General features: G+C 40.6%; 4 protein-coding genes across 4 annotated transcripts; 2 read left to right on the forward strand and 2 right to left on the reverse strand.

Annotated features, from left to right (window-relative positions):
- Nucleotides 1–341: 341 nt before the first annotated feature.
- Nucleotides 342–2,986, forward strand: LOC311003208 (bone morphogenetic protein 2; the record flags this gene model as incomplete). The annotated part of the gene is made up of 5 exons (XM_083994893.1): nt 342–657; nt 949–1,088; nt 1,339–1,455; nt 1,548–1,737; nt 2,568–2,986. The coding sequence occupies 5 exons, from the start codon at nt 342–344 to the stop codon at nt 2,984–2,986; spliced, it is 1,182 nt and encodes a 393-aa protein (XP_083851019.1).
- Nucleotides 2,987–4,250: 1,264 nt separating this feature from the next.
- LOC311002334 (uncharacterized protein) lies at nt 4,251–9,155 on the reverse strand. Its single transcript, XM_083993681.1, has one exon. It carries the CDS (start codon nt 9,151–9,153, stop codon nt 5,437–5,439), a length of 3,717 nt encoding a protein of 1,238 aa, XP_083849807.1. The 5' UTR covers nt 9,154–9,155; the 3' UTR covers nt 4,251–5,436.
- On the reverse strand, nt 9,154–13,403 carry LOC311003209 (cardiac-enriched FHL2-interacting protein; the record flags this gene model as incomplete). The annotated part of the gene is made up of 3 exons (XM_083994894.1): nt 13,243–13,403; nt 13,038–13,146; nt 9,154–11,671 (listed from the first exon to the last, which is right to left on the reverse strand). A coding segment is annotated over exon 3 (2,385 nt), but the record flags the coding sequence as incomplete, so codon positions are not given.
- Nucleotides 13,404–19,010: 5,607 nt separating this feature from the next.
- Nucleotides 19,011–24,678, forward strand: LOC311002304 (transmembrane protein 273-like). Its single transcript, XM_083993632.1, has 6 exons — nt 19,011–19,179; nt 19,869–19,922; nt 21,280–21,387; nt 21,538–21,563; nt 21,802–21,881; nt 24,584–24,678. The coding sequence occupies exons 1-5, from the start codon at nt 19,113–19,115 to the stop codon at nt 21,877–21,879; spliced, it is 333 nt and encodes a 110-aa protein (XP_083849758.1). The 5' UTR covers nt 19,011–19,112; the 3' UTR covers nt 21,880–21,881; nt 24,584–24,678.
- Nucleotides 24,679–24,724: the final 46 nt, after the last annotated feature.

Consider the following 24,724-nt stretch of genomic DNA (forward strand, 5'->3'; position numbering starts at 1 on the left):
ACTAAATAACCTAAATGATATATTATATGTCTCCAAGGATATGTTTCTTTTTTCTGAAAAAAATGTATCGAACGAGATAAATCGACATGACCTCTAACCTAGGGAAACATGGATGTGCAAGTGAAAAGGAATTAGTCATTTATTTATTTATTATCTTTATAGCTGACTCTCGGAGTCATTTTCACCTTTCCTTTGTGTTTTCCTTTGCCCCATCATCAATCACGGCCCAATCATCTCCCGGTATTAGCTGAACGCAGGGACAGGCTGTCATCAAAGGCAGCGGGGTCGCCCTTATCACCCACCGTCCCACAGGTGCAGAGCTCAGTCCACTCTCACTAAAAATGACAGAAGGAGCTCTGCGCCTGTGTCTCCTCCTCGCGCTCCAGCTGAGATGCGTCACCCTGCTCGCCATCCCGCGGGACAGGTCTGCCACGGCGGCGCGGCGCGACGGCTCGGATGAGACCAAGAGGGTGGGCGAGAAGCCGGACGCGCCGCTCCACCTGAGGGATTTACCCCGAGGTCCAGAGGTGACTCCTCACAAGAAGGCGCCTCAGTTCATGTTGGATCTCTTTAACGCGGTGTCAGTCACGGACGGGACCCCCAAGAGCCAGAAGGACATTCTGGAGGGAAACATCGTGCGGAGCTTCGAGGATAAAGGTGAGCGAAGCCCGTCAAACTGGCATGCACACGCGAGATCCGACTGTTTTGTGAGAATGTATCTAGAGAAATATATTTGATTTGTCTTTGGTCAAACTCCAACCATATAACAGCAGTAAACTGTATTCTGGAAATGTATGGATTAGAACGCGTAAATGTTATCCAAGTGCGCAAAAACGCACAGCCATTGGTCTGTTTACCAGATAATTGTATAAAATCTGAAACGTTTATTGAGGACAGGATGATTCTGTCACGTCACTAAATGTGTGCTTGGTGTCTCCCCGCCTGCAGGTCACGCTGGAGAGAGGTTTCACTTCTTCAACCTATCGTCTTTCGGGGAACAGGAGAAAATGATCAAAGCTGAGTTCCGTTGGTTCAGAAAGAAACAGAAGTTTTACCTCGGAAAGTCACATGGGCCTCATTTCTACAAGGTACAAACCACAATGTGTGACATTATGAAAATAAATCCTTCATGTGTCATGTTCTTATATTTTGTTCAAATGTAACCATAAAAAAACATTACCTGGCCAAACATGAATCTGTTCATTCTGAGCAGTAGTTTGGTGCCAATTTGAACTCTAATCTCGTAAATGGCTAAGGTTTGGGAGTTGTGGTGAGTGAATGGCCTTTGATGGACACAGTTCAGTGAAGTGACAGTCTTTCTTGTCTTTCTTGGTCCAGGTGGATCTCTATGAGGTGTTGGACAGCAGAGTGAAGCCATGGAGAGGAAACCTCATCACATCCAGACTGGTGCCTCTCTACACACAGGGCTGGGAAGTCTTCAACGTAACACAAATGGTAACAGTCACAATACTTTTTTTAAAGAATTTGAAATAAAAAAGTTGTTGAGAAAAAGAGTATAACTTGCTGAATACTGCTTTGAATGTCAGGTGTCTAAGTGGATCCATAACAGCCAGGAGAACAACGGCATCCTGGTGGTGACCACACATCCCTCTGGTAACTGGATGGAGTCAGTGTTATCCTCATCTAAACAAAGCACAGAGCTGACAGACACCAACTCTTACCTGGTGATATTCTCTGATGACGGGAGGACAGGAGCATCAAACCAATCATACCTGGGTAAGGAGCTGTGGTGTGCAGGTTATTTCTCTGCGTTTACTTTATATTTCAATAGCAAAGTCATTACTGCTCCTGTGTGCAGGCTTTTATTCAACCACACACTGCAGCAGATTACTGAGCTGGTTACACAATATTGCAATTAATCACCATAACATACATATGTATAATGTAGTTCACATGTTTGAGTTGAGTAATCCAAATATTTGCACTACTCTTTTATATACTAGACTAAGGCATAAAATGACAGTATACACAAACACCAGGGTATGTTTGGAAGTTAGAAGTACCTCACTGTTACATAGGTTGTCCACCAGGGAATACTGAGAAGTTTACTCTTGCACAATATCAGGTCCTTATTAAATTACAAAAACATATATATTGTTTTAAATGTGAAACATGTTTTACTAATTTAATTCAAATACTTATTCAAATATGTGCATATTCTGCTCTCAGGATGAATACTGTAAATTTTCATGTTACAATCTAAGAAAAGAATAGAAAATAGTCCATGTATTCAACTATATGCTGTAGTGTTGGAATTCTCCTAAAACCTGTAGATTATGTTGATTTCTACTGAATTACAGGAGCATAAATTGTGGTTTTCTTTGCTGATCACACCAATATCATTCCAGTATTGTTTCCCTTGTAGTACATTCAATTTAAGCCTTAAACCTTCTGAGTGGAGTGTCTTTTTTAGAGCTGATATTGTGTTTGAATTCGCCAATTTAATGTTGTAAATATTTAAGATGCCACAAAAAAAATCCAAAATTGAAATCCTTTTATTCATGACATCATTCTAACCCAGTGTGATCATCTTTCTCTTTCCATAGGACAAGCTAAACCTGCAGCAGCAACAGCTCCTGAGCATCATGACCACAGCAGCAGGAGGAGACGTGCCTCTCCAGGATTCTTACCCCACGGCCAGTCCCAGTCCTGCCAGCGGGTTCCCCTCTTCGTTGACTTTGAGGAGATCGGCTGGTCGGGCTGGATCATCTCTCCCCGTGGATACAACGCCTACCACTGCAAAGGCTCCTGTCCCTTCCCGCTCGGCGGCAGCCTCAGAGCGACCAACCACGCCACGGTGCGCTCCATCATGCACGCGCTCAAGCTCTCTAGTGACGAGGTGGGAGCGCCCTGCTGTGTGCCTGACAGACTCCAGTCCATCAGCTTGTTATACTTTGATGACGAGGAGAACGTGGTTTTGAAGCAGTATGATGACATGGTGGCATTAAGCTGTGGCTGCCACTGACCGGCTGTGCACTCACACAGGGACAATGAGAGGTGGGGAGGGGAGGGGATGGTTTGCTCGGGTTGATTAAAACACTGTATTTTTGTGCATATGTTTAAATATTGTAATATTTTGAGAAATAAAACCACTATTCCTCAACTATTAATCAGTTATCCTTCATGTGGCTTAGTCCAAGGATTACAAAATAATTTAATCATAGTTTGCCCAAATTCCCAATTTTTTACCTTATTTTTCACCTTTATTTATAATACCAGATATACCATGTGTAAAATAAGCTGTGAAGACCATCACTGCACATTTTAACCATGGAACTGCAGTAAACCAACAACCAACTGTCTGACAAACACAGATTCAAATAGTATACCTGAATCCTTGTAGGCCAAGAAAAATACAGTTTACATCAACACACACTGACATTGTCTATCACTGCCAGTTACAAACAACAAATAAATATGTTTACAGTTCTGATTTATCTTCCAGTTGCCAACTTTGGTCCACAATAAACTCCTCAACAAAATCTTGAGTCTGGCTGTGACATGTGGTTGAATCAATCTGATGTTTCTTCCGCTACCCATCTTGATACTCTGTGCAATTTCATGGATAAGCTTGTCAAGAAGGCTGGCTCTGTGATCGGAGTAAGGATGGACTCTCTGGGAGAAGTGGTGGAGAGATACTACACAATGAAGATGGTGGAGGCCATCCTGCATCACAGATCATCCACTTCATAACACCTTGATGGACCAAAGAAGTAACGGTGGTGGACGGCTCATCTCTCTTCGTTGTAGGACAGCGAGATACAGAAGATCTTCATATTTGTATTCATATATAGATTTAATTGTTTATATCACCCAAACAGAGCCTGCCTTGAGTCTTTATATTGTTATTCATAGTAAAGTGGTGCAGGTAAGTAAATAAAAACAACTTAGAAAGTTGTAAAGGCACTTTCACACCTGTGGATTCACTCCTGCTTTTACATTATTTGACCAGCAGATGGAAATGTAGAGGCCTAGTTGAAGGCTACACAAACCTACTCTATGAATTTAACTTCATAGAAAGAGTCTTCACTAATAAATGCATCATTGTGAATAATAACCCATTAGTAAAAGTAAATTTGTGAACATGTCAAGATTCATTGCTCCCTAAAAGTGCCATGCAAAGAAATATTTCACCATTATATTTCAATAAACAATCATGACGAATAAAATCAATAATACTAGTGGAACACAAATCTGTAAAAACAGTTGATTTTTATTGGAATGGATCACAGACACAATACAGCCCTGCTTTAATCTAGTTTAGAAAAATGCCAATGCAACAAACTTGCAAAACCAATTCTCCTTAATGTCCTCTGCTTATCAAAAAACATTAACAGCAATAATGCCAATTCAAGCTTTTAGACAGTATAAATGAACTTTGTGTTGTATCAAACATTCAACAGGTATATAACCGCAATTTCACCTTTAGCATGCAAATTATTTTTAAAAATTTGGCTGTGTAGACACAGTCAGCTGAAATCACTAATTAATGAATCAAATATAATTATTTTATTTCATCAAAGATAAGTTTAGTGACTGAAAACTGTCTGGTGGAAAAAAAAATAATCTCAAGGCAACAACTTTGCAGGTAATAAAACAAAAAGCCACAAATACCTGAACAGTATTAGAGACCTGAATACCACTTTAGTTGAATACAACAAACTCATCATTTACAATAAATATCCCACATTTACATTCAAGATTACCCTCTCTGTTTACACTTAAATACATTATGTACATGGATTATCCATGTACCTTGTCTGTCTCAAAAAATTGCACGTTATCTTACACAAATTCTTCAACTCACATTCAAACAATAGCATTCAACAGCAACTGTCATTCATCCACAAAATCGTCAATTCGCAATCAAGTCAAACTCATTCCTCTTCATAAACACAATAAAGGCCTCATAAGCTTCACAAACCCTGCACAGCTTGTATGTGTCAATAAAGTTTAAGGCAAGTAAAGCAAAACAAGGTTCAAATATCTGTATTTACACCACTTAACGTTAAAGGAAAAATCCACCCTTAAACACTGTAGACACAGCTATTGGCAATGTACTTTGCATTTCAGGTCCATTTTGATGCTACTGGTGTATTTTTGATTCTATATTTTCTAGCCCTAACCCAACAACCAAACAAAGGTGATGAAAAGCATTAATATATATATATAGGTGAGTTCTTCTTTCTGGAGTGGTAATAGTGAAGTATGCACCAAATAAATATTTCTGTTTGCTTAAAATCTTTGTGGCAAAATGGGAAGTACTTAAGTAATAGTAGATGGAGCAGGTTCAAGATGGAAATATCAAAACAATTCTTACAACACAAAATAATTCCTGGAATGCAACAGACATCACAATTTGATGGTGACAGCATGTGAGGAGGGTGGATTTTTCCTTTCATACCTCATAGCCCATCAGCTTGGACAGTCCAGCTCCTCAGTGCCCATGAACTCCCCCAACATATGATCATGTTGACCATAGACAGGCTCTAAATATGGTTGTCCATCTCTACAGTGCATTTGTTTTGACCTTTCCAAGTGTCTCTGCTCAAACTCTTCCGGTTCCTTGTGAGGAGCTTGAATGGTATTTTTCTGGGCCATAGGAGACAGAGGCACTGGGACAAAACCATGGTAAACAACCAGAGGCGGGGTCAAGACCTCCATGGGAGATGCCTGAGGAATAGCACCCTCTGGTGGCTTGACAGGCAACTGCACGTAGCTTCCTGTTTCTGGATCGAAGAAGGTTTTGGTTTTGACTTGAACAGGCATGTCTACAAAGAAGTACTGCCCTGAGTCTGGATCCTGGAGGAGCTTTCGCTGGGTCATGGGAAAGGACTGTGTTACAATGGTGTGCTCAATGCTGGACTGGCGTGAAAGCTGGCTGGTGTGGCTTGACTGACGGGACAGAGTCGAGGGATGAGACCCTTCAACACTGTGTGCATCAATACTGTGGCTCCTTCTCAAAGGGTTGTCTCTGTTTGCCTTTTCTTTAGCTCGGCCCCTCTGCTGAAGCTCATCCATGATGGATTTCTCAATGCGCTGGGTCCTCGGATCAAACTTCTCATTGACTGTTACATCGGCACTAAGCCTGCGTTCTCCTTTATCTCCTAAGTACCTGTCAGTGCTTAGCGATCGCTGAAACGGCCTGTCTGACACGGGTCTATCGTTGAGCTGAGCTTTGTACACAGGTACGTTACTGATGACCCTATCAGTGCTGTAGTGTCTTTTATCTGACTTATCTCGGACATGTCTGTCACTGCTGCGACCTTGCCTTTCCATTGGAACACTGGGTAGTGCCTCTTTGCTCTGGTTATCCAGCAAATCATGGCTATGTCTACGAGTGTTGTGGTTTTCGCTGTTGTGGCCTCTTCTTTCACGTAGTAGTTGCTCTTTTCCATCATTGCCTGTTTTACCATGATGATTTTCAGCCTGATGGTGACCAACTTCTGTTTTTTCTCTGTGTTTTCTCTCACTGCTCTTGCTATGTCGACTGCTGCTGCTGCTACTTTTGTGCTCAGACTTTTCACCCTTGTGTCTATCTGTCCTGTGTTTGCTGCTGCTTTGAGACGACTTGTTGGGGGACTTTTGAGCCTCTTCCTTCTTTATCCTCCTATTTGTCAGCTTAATGGCTTTGAGAACAGCCTTTTCAGATTTCGGTAAGACAGCTGGTGGTTTGGGTAGCCCCGCTTGGCTTTCATTACCGCTGCAGTTGGATCCCGAGTGTTCGCTGGGAACCTTTGACACTTCACGCCCTGCATTCATTCCCAACTCATCAGCTGTGTCAGCTGTGCTCGTTGTTAAGCTCTCCACACCCTCAGATGATGGACTAACCCCAGAAAATCTGTCTTCCTCCTGTGGGACTGTGAGGAACTGATCAGCTCGGGGTTTCTTTGTGTTTTCATTTTGTAGATTTGAGGGTGAGAGTAACAGGGGAGGTGAAGGGTTGGATAAAATCTCTTTAGGTTTGAAGATTTCCGCTGGAATTGCAGTGCTAAAACTGGTGGTAGGTTCATTAGCCAGTGGGACATCTTCCTTTATTTGATGTAACTCTTCCTCTCCCCTCTCTGAACCACTCAGACTCCCTCTTGGTGACCAAGGTTGTACAGTCCTCTTCATCTTAACACTTAAGCTGTTGTCTTTGACTTTGAATAAGGCAGGGATCCCTAAAGTTGGCGAAAAAGTGTTAGCAGGTGACAATGGTGTCTTAGTTTCACCTTGGTCTGTAGTGGTCTTTTCTTTGTCTTTGCTGCCATTGTGTGGTTCATCTGGGTCTTTCTGAGATGTTGGTTGTTGCTTTACACCCTCTGGCTCACTTTCATGATCACTTAAAGAATAATATTCCACTTCAGTCCTGTCCGAATCCAGTTTCATGTTTTGTGAGACACTGTGCATTCCCTCATCAACCCCTTCAACCTCTCCTGTCAGATTCTCCAGTGAATGGTAAACATTTGATTCAGTCTCTGTATTTCTGTGCAGTGCACTATCCACAGAGAAGTAGGAAGATTTTGAGGACAAACTGGCTTGATCAGGCGGGCTCTGGTTGTAGTTAATACCATTTACCAGGAGTACAGGTGATATTATATCTCTGGGCTTTTCACTGAGAGTCTCTGCATCCACATTTATTTCCCCATTAAGTCTATTTAGTTTGTCAGGTTCATCATCTGCTACTAGATTCCTTGTTGCATTGTTATCTACTGTGATTAAATTGTCTGGTTTTAAAGGGGCCTTTCGCTTTATCTTGCGGACTTCCTGTACCTTAGCATCGCTGTTTTCAAATGTGGCTTCCCTGGTGGGGCTTTTATCTGTATCCAAGTTATTTACCCCTTTTTCATCACCCCTGAGCCTTGGTGATATGTATCTATTTTCAGACTGTGGGTAATTTGATGGTACAATGGATTCACATGAAACGGCATCATTCCCATTAAAGGGTTTTGAATTTGTATTAATTACCACATTCCACATCTCTTTTTCAGACATGGTATTACTTTGATGAGGCATAGCTTTGTTTGTCAACAAGTCAATGTCTACTTTTTGTTTTCCTGAGCCTGTGCTACTCAGCTCATTAACACGTGCCTCACCATTTTCATATTTATTGTGAGTGAAATCCTCATTGGCTGCATCTTTCAAATCATCCATTTCGCTAGTAATGCTTCCATCTCTTCTATTGCTTCCTTTTTTGCTCCTTGGAGGAACCGGAGGAGCATCTAAGATTTTGCTTCCAATTTCACTAGTAAAACTTTCTCCGCTGTCTTCGGACACCCGTCTTGCTACTTGTTTGAAATTCACTTCTTCTGATTCATAACTGGGGTTATCACTTAGTTTATCATTAACATGTTTAGCTTTAGTTTTAAGGAGTGTCTCAAGCTCATTTACAACCTTGCCCATGCCTGGTAGAGCTATCCTACCACCTGCTCTGTGGGTCTCACCAAGTCTAGGTTCAGTTTGTGAGAGAATCTGTCTCATGTGATTATGGTCTCTCAAATCACCCAACCTTTCTTTTAGATCTTTCCGTTTTAGTGTGGCAGTGCCACTATTTTGTTGTTCTTTGCTATCCATCACTGAATCTTTCATATCTATTTCACGTTGCTGTGCCCTTGTTACATAACTTTCATCACCAGCGTTTTCATCCAATATGAGATTTGCATCTTGCTCTGTGAGGGTATTCCTTCTCTTCTGCCTATCTGAGATGATCTCTTCAAGTGCCATTTTTGCCTTGTCATAATTGTCATTTATAAGTGCTTTGTTTACTCTGACATTGCTGTCTATCTTTGCGAAAACCTCCTCCTCCTTTATTGGCTCCTTTTCTTTCTTTGCTAATAGCTCTTTCTTTGCTGTTGTGTTCCCTCTCATAGACAGCATGCCCTTCTTTATATTCCGAAGCTCCCGAGAGATCAAATCATTTTTAGCCCTGGCCTCATCATCAATGTTAATAACTCCTGGTTTGTTCTTTGTATTCTCAAGAATACGATCACCAAGCCTTGCTCTCTCCAGTTCTTTCAAAGCATGCAAATCATTAATTATATGCTCACTATCTCTTATTTCTCTTATTGGCTTTATCTCATCATCCACCTCTGTTCTTGTGTTTACTTTCATATCACCTTCCTCATCTTCCTCGACTTGTTCATCAGCCATCTTGGCAATACTAGTTTTGCCAACAGGTGTGGCACCGGTTGAGACAGTACTTGGAGATGAAACACTGTTATCTTCTGATACTGAGCTCTTCCCCCTGCTGCTAAGCCTTTCCATTGAATCCCCAATTTTGTCATCCATATCTTCGTCCTTCATTTCTTCTATGTCTGAAATTGGCCTCTTGGCACTTTCTGTCTGAGCCTCAGATAGAGCTTTATTTTTTGCTGCATTAATTGCTTCCCTTGCTGCTCTGATCACATCTATTGTACTCATAGATTGGCCGCTTCTATCTTTTTGCCTCGAAGCAGGCTGTACTACGTCTTGTACTTCTTGTTTCACTGATTGTCTCACATTATCTTTAACATTTGAAGATCGTTCCCCTACAATTGTATGTGACAACCTATCATTCTCAGTTGCGTTTGGTGAAATTATGGGTGAACGATCTTTGTTGATATTTGGAGTACTTGGTGAAAGCCCTCTGTTTGTTGGTAGTGTTTTGGGGGAAAGGTCTTTGTTCAGCATTAGTGGTGAACGCTTAGTTGTCTCAGCTGGTTGGTCTATGTGCACAGATGCACCATTGCTCTGAGGAACTTGAAGATATTGCATATCACTGTCAACAGGGTTGGCTTTCTTATACAAATTCAACGAGGGATAGTTTTGCTTTTTAGCCATAGGACTCTTATTCTTCTTAGTGTAGATTAGATTCTCTTCACCCATACCACTGCTTCCTGCAGCCTCCTTTTTGTTTTGCAGTAGATTTGATAACAAGTAATCATCTGACAGAGACCTGTCAGTGTCATGCTTTGTAAGACTGACTGTCTGAGTACTGACAGAGTCCAAGTTGGGACTGCAAACTGTTTGTCCATCTTTGAAAATGGCAGGAGTGCTGAACCCAGATGCATTACCCTCAGAGCCAGCTTGTTTCAAATGATCTGACTGTGGAGACTGGACACCACCCTCAGGCAATTCTAATGTTTTGAATTTAGGTGGGCTGTAACGGCTTTTAACCCTTTTCCTATTGTCTTTGAGGTTGAAGAGGATGCTAGAGGCAAGAGATTTGTAACTGTCCCGTTTAATGGGAGGTTCAGGAGTCACTTTGGCCTCAGAGTGTGGTCTGAGTGGAAGGTCGAGAGCAGAGGGTGAGAGTACTCCTTGGAGGATTTCTGATGTTTCTGTTGGTTGTCTGGAGGGAATGAGGGGAGTCATCAGCTGGCAAATACTGAAAGGGGTAGAGGCCAAAGAGCTGACTTCCTCAATTGCTTTCACCTCCACAGATCTAGCTTCTTTTTTGACCAACAAAAGACTCTCCTCCACTGCCTTTGAAATATTGTCTTGACTTGGTATCCCAGGCTGATTGCTTGGAATAGCACTTTTTGCTCTGGACCTGTTGCGCCTCCAGGGGGCAGCAACCCCACCCCCTTCTTCTGATGAGCACCTCTTCTCAGCTGGAGTGGCTGAGGGCTTTGGCAGGACTTTTGGTGGAGGAGGGGGAGGGACGGGTTTAGGAGCAGTGGGAGGAGGAGGGTCTACTTTGGCCTTCTGGCACAACTGTGCCTCCTCTGTATGCAGAGACTCTTTTCTGTGAGCCTCTGTCAGCTCCTTGTAAAATGGCAAGTCGTACCATTTAGGGATGTTATCTGTGGGGAGAATAGACGTGACTGTCTCCTCTTGGCCGAAAGGAAACTGGTTAAAGTCTCTCCATGTTTGGAAAGGGCTAAACTCACTGTGGAGGAAAAAGTTCTTGATGTTAAGTTTCCTCAGTTTTACAGTGGATTTTCCATTTTTTATCCTCGAGGATTTCCCAGCGTCTTTGCTTGTTTTGTTTAACGACTTGTCACCAGAGTGATGTGGATGATGATTCTTGTAATGTCCACCAGTGAGATTGGTATGATAATCCGAGGAGAATTCCGATAGCTCCTTTTGGATGCTGCGAAGTGCTGATTTATCCCAAGATTCCCCATTAGAGTCTGTTGTACCTCCATTTTTTATTAGCATCCCCTCACAGCTTTCTTCTGTGGCACTCAATGCTTTGAGGAAAGATGACATGTGAGATATATTCTTCTGTTGCTGCTGTTTCCATGGCTGTGTATCAGTTTTGTCAGTCTTGCTTTTGTTTTGCCCTTGCTTTTTAGATTCCTTATGGTGAGTCTTTTTATTAGGCTCCCCTGCTACAGGTTTGTGGCAGCTGAAAGGTGAGTATCCATACAAGAACTCGTCATTGTAAACTGCATCATCTCCGACGCAGAGACTCCGGAAAGCTCGATCTGTGAGAATGCTGACCTCCCGATCAGTCTCATCCATGAACAAGTCAGTGAAGCCATTGGGGAAGCGATGGTGGAGCATGCTTCCCATCCGGTGGCTCATGTGTCGCTTTTCAACACAGCTCATGATGTCAACAAGCCTCTTTCTGTCTTGTGCATCACCCGTCTTGCGTCCTCTACAGCTGCTGCAGCTCTGTAGGTCCCTTGAGTTTATCCCAGCTCAAGTTGATATCAGCGAAGTGTTGGGATCTGTAAACCTCCTAAAAGAAGACAGTAAAATTGATATCAGCATCTAGAGGTTGTAGTTTTGACAAATCCATGTAGCTGCACATTGTGATCTGTGTTTAGATCAGCATCTCAGCAGTTAAAACATCTATTTGTTTGATTTATATGATTGCTATAAATGTTTTTGAACTCTGTAGTTCCACCAATGACCTTTATGTACATGACATGTGCCGGCTTCGGCCATGCTGTCGCTATGCAGGCAGTAGACAAACACTTCATACCATGCACTTGGTTATTTTTAACACTGTAAGTTGTGAGCACTGTTTGTCGTCATGAGAACAACTCCTATTCCATATATAGGAACAATATTAGAAAAGACAAACATTTCCATTGTGCATGTATTATGCATTTCAAAACAAAGACCCACATTTCCAATTTTTCTCCCTTTCAAATCCAATCAAAGCTTTTCCACTTTTAATTACTTTTTGAGTTAATATAACAACTCCCCTGCAAAACTGTAGAACCATAAACATACCTGAAGATTTACACCCCTGAATGCAGGAAATGCAAGTAAATCATCACATCATTCAGAGTGTGCCTCAGCAGCTGCTCTACTGTAGCTTACTTTAGGTATCTGGGTGAAGTCTTAGAATAGCTCATTAACCCATTTATATGTCCTGACCTGGGAGCACAGCCACTGGCATATAACTCAACTCTTCATCCCTCCATACAGCCCATGGCTTTCCTTATAAGCAGATGAAATTGACTGAGATAAACATAAATATATACATTCCATGGTGTATTTGATTGTGTAAGTGCATTTAAATGATAATGTTTAAATATAATTTGATCAGTAGCCAAGCACTCATCTTGCCCTCTGCCTTCATGTCCACGGTCAATGTATGATTTGAAAAAAAAACAACGTATAACTTCAGTCATAACTTCACATTATCATCATAATATTACAGATCAACATTGCTTGTAAACCTGCTATAACCTAGTGACTTTACTGTATCTTGAGTCTAACTTACAGTATGACATGGCTTTCCAGTAGACTTTGGCCGCCAACTATCCTCCAGCTATCATAACCACAGATCAGTTAGCAACCACGGTACTTTCCCAGCATCTGCTCGTATATATTTTTACCCAAGGAATGAAGTACCCCAGTTAACTATACTGTATAAAGGCACAAACTCTGGAATGTACTTATGTATTTTTCTTACAGATGTATTATTACAGAACTAATTTCTAATGATTTTGTAACAATATAATGCTGACGGGTCCTGTGGTCTTTGTGCTGGTGTATACTGTAGGACATTAACATTTACGCCACATAAAACTTTAACTACATAATAGGTTCAGTAGCCTTCAGTTCTTAATATAATCACACTGCTCCCTCACCTTGGTGATGAGTCTTTCATGCTGAGTGTAAGGGTGTAATCTGGACTCTGGCATCAAACAAAAAATCCTCAATGTAGAATCCAAGACTCCAGAGCTGTGCCACACACACCTGCCGGGAATAAATTATAGTTAACATTTGTCATTCACGGTAAATTAACTTTTTTTTTTTCGGTTGAAGTTGAAGAAACAAAGAAAATTCACTCACCAAAGTGAGTCAAGTCCTCAGATCCATGTTCAAACGCAGTGGTGTGGTCCTGCTCCTGATAGCAAGCACAGAAGATACCAAAATAGACGCACAAATCGGTGTGGCCAAACTGAGCAGCAACACAGGACGGAGCTAGCAGGCTCACATTGGAATAACCAGTGGGTGTCGAGTGGCAGGGCAAGGCAGACCAGCAGGATGAAATGGACACTGTCATTGGTTATTTTTGTATCTAAGCATTGAGGGCTGATAGGTTCCCACATGGACCCTTGCTTTGGTATTAGGTACCTTTGATGACAATCCGTGACGATGAGGCATTGATCTGTTGAATCCTGGTGGAGACGCTAAACAAGGGTGGGGTGTACTAACCAACCATTGGCTAACTTTTGGCTGCTGACTCACTTTGCCTTTGTTACCATGGGAAACAAGTCTTTGATATAGACCATTGCATCACATATCTCCAAATTAGTGTAATAGTCCCTAGAGTGCAACTTGTCCGGGGGCAGATGTCTGCCGTCACATATGACTTTGGCAGGGTTGGGCTCATTATTGATATTCAAGCTTTGTTTACAAGGCCGTGTTGTGGACATGGGGATGTGTTACCGACTGATCTAGTTTTAGGACAGATGCAGCTGTTGTTGCTGTGAGATTAAGTTGAAGTGTTGACTCTGTAGCCTTTGTGAGTCATGGGAAGTCAAACAGATGAGGTCACATGTGCAGCATGACCCCCATGCATTCCATAAATGGAGAAAGTGGTGTGTTTGATAATTCATGTGTGGCTCAGCTTGTTCTTATATGTTATGAGTGGTTAATTGCCTTCTCCCTTTTAGCATTAAATGTTATTTGTTTTTATTAAACTTCAACAGGGTGTCTGCTGGAAAAATGCACTTAAGCCTTGGGTCCCACAACAACTCAGTGACTCCATGGCCCCCAGCATCCACAGAGCTGTACTCCATCCAGGTGCCATATTTAAGGCAGTCTATTTCTGTCATGTTGTATTTCATAAGGTAACAGTCTGCCTTTTTGCTGACTGCACCTTCCACACTTCAGCTAATCAGTCAACTGCACATGTGTGAGTTGGAAAACGTGAGATAGCAACATGTGCTATTTTCTGCAGAAACATTTCCTCACATTAAACACATTTTTGCTGAATGGACAGATACTGTAGGCCTACACTTGCACAGTCAAAGTGCGTGAATCAGGTCAAAAAGGTCACAGAAAGCTGTTTTGATAACCGATGTAAACATTTCCACAAATTATGTGATTAATTTCTTGTATGACAAAACATGTGATTATTGCACTGTGTATATTTTGTAACATGGTGTGTATAATTTTAACAGGGAAAAGTCCCAACATGGGAGACAGACTTACTGGCTGAGCAGCAGGAGAATATCATGTTGTGAGCAGAGGTACTGTGCATGAGAGGATTTTTTTCTTTTTTACTGTCTGCAGTCATGTCTTTCCCAGAATAAGACCTCACATGGGGCTTCCCCCTCCCTCCCCTCTCACACCAAGTCTCCAACTCCAGCCTGTTTCTCACCTTCCTCTGTTTGCCACCAACCCCAACAGCAGTTTAGACCCAGCGTGTTGCTACTGTAGCTAAACCAAAAATTAAGCATGCTATAATAATGTGAAATCCAAAATGCAACACTGTGGGCTCTATAACCATGAACTTGAAAGTTTGATTTTTAATTAAAAGTATGTAAATATGACATACAAAAACACTGGAACTGTTTGATGGCTATAGCTTAAAGGAGCTATAGCAAGTTTTGCTATTGCTGCATAACTGGCGGAGGCACAGCTGACCAGTCAAACATGTTGTGAGTTCAGTATCAAACTTCATTTGATACATCTTCAAGAGGTGTATCCCATAGTTGAAAACAATGTTCATGTCATCATGTCTTTTCTTGTACTGTAGTTAGCATGCTAACCAGCTAGCCAGGCCCTTACTGAACTCCTTAACCTGCCCCATTTATACACTTAAAAAAAAAAAAAAAAAACTCAAGCAACTTTTAATTTTTTAAAAATCTATCTTTTACCATATGAATTTCAGATGAGCAAAAGCAAATTATGGTGTAACATAGCAATTAGAGGTTGAGCATGTTGGGATACTAGTTTGTGGCTCTGTGTAACATAAAGAACATGATGGAATTATGGAAATGTGACATTTATATTTATGTCATCTATGAATTCAGGGAACGTTGCAGTCTCCACTCAACTCAAGTGTGTTTCAAATGCACATAATCTTTAGGACAAGAATGAAGTTGCAATCTGTTAGCAGCTGGATACTGGAATATACACAGAAGCAGTGCATTTTAGTTTATCTTCTGATAATAAACTAATGTAATCCCACATTTGCTTGCTAATTTTAATAGTCTAAATGTCTATTATGTTAACAAAAAAAGTTTATTCTCAATTCTAATTCTTTTAGCCTGTTAATACTTCAAATCAGTTGTAAAGGCAGAGAGCAGACAGGCTGGTTGTTGATTCGCACAACAGACACCCAAGAATGAAGGCCAGAAGGCCAGACACAGGATCCAACTTTTGTTTGGACCATTATGACTGACACCCACATGTGTTTTGGTTGGCTTTGGACCCGTGAGGAGCTCGCAAGCAGCCTGGCTCATGCCCCTTCATGCCCACTGAGAACTGAGACAGGCAGGAACAGGGGTCGGTAACTGGCCTCAAAGACTGACAGGCTATAAACTCAGGTATGGAAACTGATGGGGGCTGAACGTATATAGTCAAAGATATGAAGATTTAGAATATCACTTTAAGACACAACACCTAAGTCAAGAGCAACAAGTTGTTATTGTACAGAGTATGTCTATTGTTTTTTCGCAAGACAGCTAAAACTCGAACAACACAGCACATGTAATTACCACTTCCTGTGTCTGGTGAAAAGAAACTCTTTGAGTGAGCAAAAATGAAAGTGTGACATGGTTTCAAACATGATGTGAGGTGTTTCATTTTAAATCACAGTACTAAATCGCTTTTCATCTAACAAGAATAAATATACTTCATGTACTACGATATAAAAACTAGAACCTGCTCACAATGAAAACATGAACTCCAGCATGACATGACTAACCATTATTTATCTTACGTTAGGAAAGTGATGACTGCAATAACTGATAACGCTCAACGGCTGAGACGGGACATAGCTGACCAATCAGAGCAGCTGCGTCATCATCATCATGAAGTAGTCAAGATCTTAGTCATGGATGAAAATCAGCTCTATCACACTATCAGCTTCATGGTAACTCAAGCCCAAACCCACTGCGTTGGATCCAGTCTGGTTTGTATGCTGACCTTGACCTAAGATATTTTATTGACAGTCATAAATCTAAGGTATCCTGTCTGTTGTGGCAACATCTGGTCCACAAATCTTTCCATCAGTTACCCATCCAACATTCTGTTTCAACAAATCACTGCCAACCATTTAATGCTGCTGTAAACAGTGTGTAAAATAAAAGAGAGGCTATTGATACAAATAGCAATATAACCTATTGCAACATCTTAAACTTTCTTTTTTCTTTGGGGTTTTTTTTCTTCCTCGTCAATCATATTAAAGCAATTAGGGGAGTGCAGAGTGATTTAAGTTCACAGAACAGTTTTTTTTGCGCAATCTAAAGTGATTTTGTATGTCCATGGCTTTGTGATTCTATTTACAGGCAAGTCTGAAAAGCCTCACATATGTTTTTGCTTTGGAAATTTACAGCATGAGGCTATACTAGTTAATCTGACATTATCTCGGAACTGCTTACACACACTTTAAAAATGGCAGGGGTGGGGTTATTAGTACTAAGAGGTCTTAAGGAAGTAGAGCCAGTACTGGTGGCGGAAAAACCCAACTTTAAATTCAGCAGAAACCTTATTTAGATCCACAGTGATTATTAAAACTGGCTCCATTTGCCCTGCTTTCCACCTTAATATTAATATGATTGTATATTTAAGGGCCAAAAACACAGGCCAAGATACTTATTTGATATTTAATAACAGTCAGATACATTTATCTTTTTATCAGCAAAGCTCGGAAACCCTCAAGTTCAGGAAATGGCTCGTCGTGATACATGAGACAAAAGACTCAAGGCAGCTCAAGAAGTCAGCAAACTGCCCTAGATACACCAAGAGACATGAGAGCATTTCAGATATGTGGGTGTTTGTCAGCTGTCTCCAGGGCTGTCCTCATCACTGGTGAGTACTATGGACAAGTATGTTGTTGTTTTAGAAATGATTTGGACTAGGGCAAAACGTGGTTACATAAAAACCTTGTTTTGCCATACTAAAAATATGACAGTGTTTGTCTTTGTCTTTATTTTTATCTGTTTTTTAATACCAGAGAATGTTTTAGCATTCTTTAATTTTAAATTGACCTTTTTGATTCATCTTTATCTCTGCTTTCAAGACTTCAATATATGAGATTCACAGAATTATTTCCGCTGTAGTCTTATGTCTCATATGTGTTAAAATTGTCATTGCATTGCTCAGTGTGTAAATGGTGGTGAAGTGCGGCTAACTACAACATGACGATAAAAACCAAAAGTTTGATCTGTGGTCTCCAAGAAGCGGCCATTGCCTCAAAGCTACAACTGACGAGACAGTAACAAGTGAGCTAGTGGTACAGCCACAGCTAACTTTAGCTAAAAGTTCAAACTAAAACCATATGAGTTTCCTCCATCTGTTATCTCAGATATAGTTATTTTAATGACCTAACATCTTAGGTAGTTCAGTCATTTATAGCACATACTATACGTAACTTGTACTGACTAAGACACCAGGAAAGAAAAGTTGCTAAATCCTGTTAAAGCTAACTACAGTAGCTTACTGGATCTGGGTGGAAATCATAGTAACAGATAGTCTATGTCAAATTTAATATGGTGATGTCAACATTAATAATGTTATATTGATAGTAGTAGAACAGACAGACAGTAAACAAGAATAGCTTTAACTGCATTATTGACTTAAAAAATCATAAACTTAAGTTAAATGGAGAAGGAAACCTCAATGTTGCTTATTGACTTTTTTTACTTTAATTTGAATTGAAGGCACAGTGCAGTGCCTGCATATTCATGTTGACTCTGTACAATCGTTGTTTTGTTAGAATAATCGGTCTGAAAAAACATACTACGAAATCATAACATTTGTATCCTTATGCAGCTTGCATTGTGATGAAATCTTTGTTGCATTTTCATTTTCAGGCATTGTACAATATCACAACAATATCGGTGCAGTGCATGATTGCAAATGTTATTTCTCATGGACCTATAATCTTACTTAGAGTGAGCTGGTAGACTGTCCATGCTGTGCTTGCTGGACACAACACATTATGTAAGAGGTCACCCTCTGGTCACTGGAAACATTATCTCCAGACACTCAGGACGTGTTAAGCTTAAATTACCATAGACTGATACACAAATCATCCCATGATCTGTCACAGGTTCAGCACCTGCAGCGGCCAACACTGTGGTGGTCAAACTTCAACATGCGTCCTTCAGCATGGCACTTAGCCTGTTCTTGCACTAGATTCTGCCACATGCTGACTGACAAATGACTGCTCAAAAGGTCACAGGTTATTGGCTGATTTCTCTTAAAGATGCATTTACTACATTTCCTATTTAGGAGAGCACAGCCAGCAACAACAGGGCAAGTCCCAAGGGCTGCCAGAGGAATGCCACTGGTGGTTTCAAAATGTAAGATAGCCACTTGCTGGGCGTGTATGCTCTGTCTCAGCAACACCCTGGCCTGCTCCATTCTCAGTTACAGTCATACTTCACCTCCCACAGTACCACTCCACTGTGGTTTGACCTCTGGACTGGAGCAGCTGAATGCATGGCTGAAGTGTCTCTTGGCAATAATTCATAAAATTGTATATGTTTTCTCCTGATACGTTACCTTCCTTGGTCTTAAACTTAAACTCCTACTGTTGCTGCAAATATAGTAAGTGTGGATGTTTTTTTGTTTTTTTGACTGTTTGTTTTGCTGTGTTTTTTTCTGTAAATTGTCTACACTCATGTAGAAAGCCACCTCGGAGATGATCTGAAATCGAAGGCTCATTCTTTGTCTTATCCTTTTACTGTAAGACATACATGGACTGAGTCACCTCACTAGAAATGCACTTTACCAGAAAATCATTGTTAAAAAATGTGGTTCTGGCAAACTGTCATTAGAATTAGCAGCATGTGTCTTGTGTGTGTGTTTTATACATCCTCTAAGTGTTGTGGTTTATGACTCACTGTATTGCTGTACATTTTTTCTTCACACTGAGCATGTATGTTTACCAGTGTAAAACCTCAGCACACGTGGCATTTACTGTATGTCATCTGAGGTTGAAGCCAGGGATCAGAGGTTAACCTTCCTAAATAGTCATTAATCTCCAATATTGAGTTGGGATCATCTGCAGAAGTGCCCTTGAGCAAGACTTGCACTTTTCTGCAACCCCACAGAAGAATATTGCAGCTGTATAATGGGTTAATTGTGCAAGACTTTTGCACTGAGTTGTGCAGATTCCATTCAATGAGTTCAGTGTTATCTGATGTAAGCAACATCATGGTGGTGTTGCCTTCTTCCTGTTTGTTTGAATAACCTGTTTTTGTGACCTGAATCATATCATAAAATGTGTGTTTCAGGGTGGCTTTTGATGGGTGTGAGAGGAGATGGAGCAGATTCTGAAGAAAAACTAGGTGGGTAAACAGAGAAAACCTAATGTGCTGAACATAAAGCTGATTCTAAGGTAGATTAGACATCATTTCATAACATACCTAAGTTGTGGTTTCCAGCTCTGCAACAATACTTCTGCAATGCCACAGTAAAATCTGTGCAAAAGGTTTAACATTTTACAGCAAAACATTAAATGGCTTTATTACAAAAAGATTGAATTGCTTAACCTGAGTATTATCCAGATGGGACTGGATTATGTGCCAGGGGTTTTATGTATCTATTGGCCATATTCTGACAGGAATATGAGCATATAGGAGATTAGTGATTCACAACTTTTAGTGCAAGACCACTACATGATTTCATGAGATTAGAAACGTAAGAAGAAAAACATTACACTAAATATTATGCTATTTTCTCCCCTCTAATATGTTCTCTTTTTTGGTTCATAACTGGATCGTTTTACTTTCTTGTGAACTTATGAATGATCAAATAAGACAATGAATGACAAAACAAAATTATGTAGTAGAAATAGTCATCCAGGGATGAGCAGCTGGAAGAAATAACTGCTTCACAGGTGAGGCTGTCTCAGGTTTATGCCAGATTATTTTATTAGATAGATATTAGTTATTTTATTAGATATTTGGATCTACGTAATTTGATGAATCCAAAGTTAGTAGGAGTTGTCACCATAGGACACAGGACTGAAAATTGGAGACCCAATACATTTGTACTGTGTCCCTGTTCATGTTGTCGGACTAGTCTAAGCCTTAATTGTTTCAGTTTATATTAGAGTTGATATGTAGTGTAAAAAAGTATCATGCATGGTGTCATACTGTGACATTTATGTGATGACTCAACTGGATGAGAGTGGCTTATTATCCACTGCCTTCAAACTGAGTGATTGCCAATCAGTCGGGGTTGTGAAATGAAATGACATGCTTCGCAAGCACGATACCAGACGATGATATGTGTTTATGAGAAGAGGTCGAACTCTCATGAGAGTGTCGGCCCATTGAACAGTCGTACCCACCCACTCACTCACCCCCCCACCCCACCCCACCCCACAATGATTTGTAGATGTTCAGGATTCAAATTGCAAACACAAGTGATGCAATCTAATATGCGTAAAGGAGCATCAGACCATGACTGAGGCCTTTATGCTGTATGTAAACAAGTTGTGAAATCAAACATCTTCTCTTCTAACCTCCCACCCCCCACCCCTGTATAAACAAACACACACGTGCTCTTCGGAGTATTGGGCTGGCTGAACATGAGCTGGCATTACCCAAACCGACGTTCCGCTCTGTTGCAGGTGTTGTTTTGCCTCTTGTTTGTTTGTTACTGGTCAGTTCATGTCTGTTCTTTTTTTTTTTTCAACAGAAATTAAATACGCTTTGATTGGAGTAGGGATTGGCCTGTTCTTAGCTGCTGGATTCTTTCTCATCAAGGTCTGCATCGTCAGGAAACATGTTCATGACAACAGCAGAGGTGAGGTGATGGACCAAGGGGGTCATAATACAGCTATTTACTATTGTCATTTGTCAACTCAACAATACAACAAGTTCATCTCCTACCTCTTGTGTCTGCTTTTCATGCAGCGTTAACATCATGGTCTGTCATGGTTTCTTCTTTACACAGATGGTGTTATGAAGGGACCCACAGAGGTAAGATGTCAGCTTTCACAATGTTGATTATAGCAACATGATGATTATGATACAAACAAACTGATGAATTACTTTTGTACCTTTCTAACTATTAGTATAAAATACTATGTTGGTGATAAGGCATATAGTTATTAAACTCTAAAATTAATAATGATATTTATTTTCAAATCTCTGACTTATTATAATTGAATGAATGTTTGTATCAAAAATAATTTTAACTCTTTACTGTCAACCACAGCCTCACATACTCACTGTAAGCCATCTCAGCCAATCAGAGAATCCCGTGGTGGCGGAGTCAACTGACATGCAGTGTTAAAGGTCAGACTGAGTGATCTGCAGAGCCATGTGAACCCAGTAAAAGTGGTATCTGGGTGAACAGCCAACCAGGTGGCCTGTTGTCTCCACTCTTTCTGTCACACAAACATCAATACAGATCTGTTTTACCTCTTACTTGTCCATTAATGACATGTATTCAATAGGATCTTTATAATTTATATATACATTTATATTTACTTGGTTGTGTGTGTTTTTAACCTTAATAAAAACAAGCTCCAGTCATTTGGGAGCCTAAATATGTCGATCTTTGACAAATCTTTCTTTGGAGAATCCAACTGCTCTACTGACACATATAATGCTCAGGGATCATTTAGCACCACTCAGCAGAAAGCTTCAGAACGAATAAGCATTTCATACATATTCCACAAGGGGGAGACATTTACCTCAAAGCAAGAGACACCAGCAGAGCCCTGAAAATTAATCTTGAAAATGTGATCACTTGTATTTACATCAGAACACATACTGACTGACAAATAAACTCACTTGGTTCATCTTTTGGTGACACTTTCCCTCTTACATTATGAACACGCTGCGGTAGGAGCCTAACAGTGTGCTGAGGTGTTTCCTTTTACTGAGCATTTCACTGACCCAATAGGCTCTTTGGAGTTTTGGATATGAAATGCATTTTGAAAATAACTAACAAATTGAATAAAACATACTCACCAAAGTCCACTTTGACGATGTTCAATCATAGCTTTAATCTCATCACAAGACTCAAGCGAAACTATGGGAAAAACAGTTCAGGAAACAAAACTCAAAAGTAATTCAAATGTAAGATAGAAATAGGCCTATGCATCAATTTTAGATTAATCTAAACATCCATAAACATGTTTTTTCAATGTCTGCTTTCTTATTAGTTGGCTTGTGTTGTGTTGAGATATCAAAATGTAAATCTATTGCACTGGTGCACTTACTGCATGCAGGTTTAGTTCTCAGACTCAGGATACACAGTTTTGGCACTGATCCACCTCCATACCATATGATCTATATCATCCTAATTAGGAGTCTCAGCCTTCTGCCAAGTTTCTAAGACCTCGTCCTCCACACCAGATGAAGAAGAATCAATAAAATCCGTCTCTAATGTACTGGTAATTCTATATGCAAACATAGAATAATATCTAGCAGATGTTCTCATTGTTGGAGTCTTACTGTTAATTGCGCAGTTACTGAACTCGTGCTGCACTTTTGACTCATTCCAGATGAAAACTTTAGAAACATCTTTTAGTACAATGATAAGACATTTCACAGCAAAGATCTGGATTGTTTACATGTTAACTATCTGCTCCTTAAGAGAGTCTTTCTGTCTGTCTCTTGCTGTCTGGCAGCATAAACATCTCTCAGCAGTCAGAATTAACAAAGGATCAAATGAGAATGCATACTGTAATGTGAAAGGAGTTTCTTCCAGTGTTTGATCAACAGATGATTATTACCAAACCTTGTAGTTTCAGCTCTATTGTGCATTTAGCATCTTTTGGCTCATTTTCTTTTTGGTTTTACCAGCTTCCATCAGTTTAACTGTTCTGATAAACACAAAGCAGGAGACGAAAAACTAGACACTAGCTGGTGAATATAGAGGGGTATTTAGCTAAATGTTCCATCTGTATCTAGTTTGCAAAAGCAACACATTGCTAACAAACGGCACAGTAATTTATTGCCAGTCCTCCTCAGCTTCATCAAGCCTCCTGCATTGTTTTACATTTAGACCACAAACTCTGCTTTAATAAACAGTTTTCAACCCAACAGCTCTCCTCAGTGATTGTGTCCTTGTTGGGAGCCAAAGTCAAAGAGACAGAGCTAGCAACAAAATGTCAAAGAAAGCTAATCTTGGAGCTGGTTATTTTTCATTTGAGTTTGTGGAGAACAGAGCTAAAGGAGGGGACTTCAATTAAAAACTGAACTCACATGAACGCTGCTCTGGTGTCTGCTGGCTGTGGCCATTTGCTAACGTGTTAGCCATAACAACTTATGCCGAAAAACTGTATTTTTCTCTGGTGTACAACATTAAAGAGGGAATTGTCTGCAGAGCTGATAATAAGCAGGAAAAATGCATGAGCAAGGACTTCTGCACTGTGTTTAGAGCCCTAATTTGGTAAATCCCACGCAACATTTTTCACCAAATGCAGTAGGTTATGGAGCTTTACTGTAGTAAAGTGGGGACGTCTTTGTGAAGGGATCGGCTTTGTTTGTCAGACTGTCGCCAGACTAGGGCCACTTACGAGGCCCTGCAATCCGTCTGCGCTATTATCTGTAAATCAAAAGTGTCCTGGATCTCCAAAGCTCTGCGCTCTGAGGTTTGATAAAAGCCAGAAAAGTGTCCCAGAAACCCCGAGATGACAGACTGCTGCACAAAGATTCACTGTGAGATCCTGTTACATGAGACAAGAGATGATGGGAAATAGATGCAGACACACACTGAGATACACAGACACAACATTAACCACAGATTTCAAGAGGCAGCTTTGAAAACAATATGAGGAAAAAAACGCTTGGGGAAACTCTGGTTTAATTAAAAGCACTAAACTTAAGTACAAAATGAATATACATAAAGTTTTCTCCATCATTTCATTGACCACACATGCCCACACAAAAACATGGAGTGGAAACCCACTCCTCCCCCCCTGTGTCAGCATGTGTGTTCCAAAATAAAAGCCCTGACTGAGGTCTGCGCCTGGTGTCCTCCACAGCTGGAAGTGTGATTTGCTCGGCGTCAATCTCAACAACACACTCGTCCCTCCCCTCCATCCTGCACAGGAAATTACATTTCCCACTCACTCGCCACAACCAGAGGTGTGTGAGTGTGTGCACGTGCACCCTCGCGTATACTC

The sequence above is a fragment of the Trachurus trachurus genome (genome assembly GCF_905171665.1).
Source record: "Trachurus trachurus genome assembly, chromosome: 19".
Classification (NCBI taxonomy): domain Eukaryota; kingdom Metazoa; phylum Chordata; class Actinopteri; order Carangiformes; family Carangidae; genus Trachurus; species Trachurus trachurus.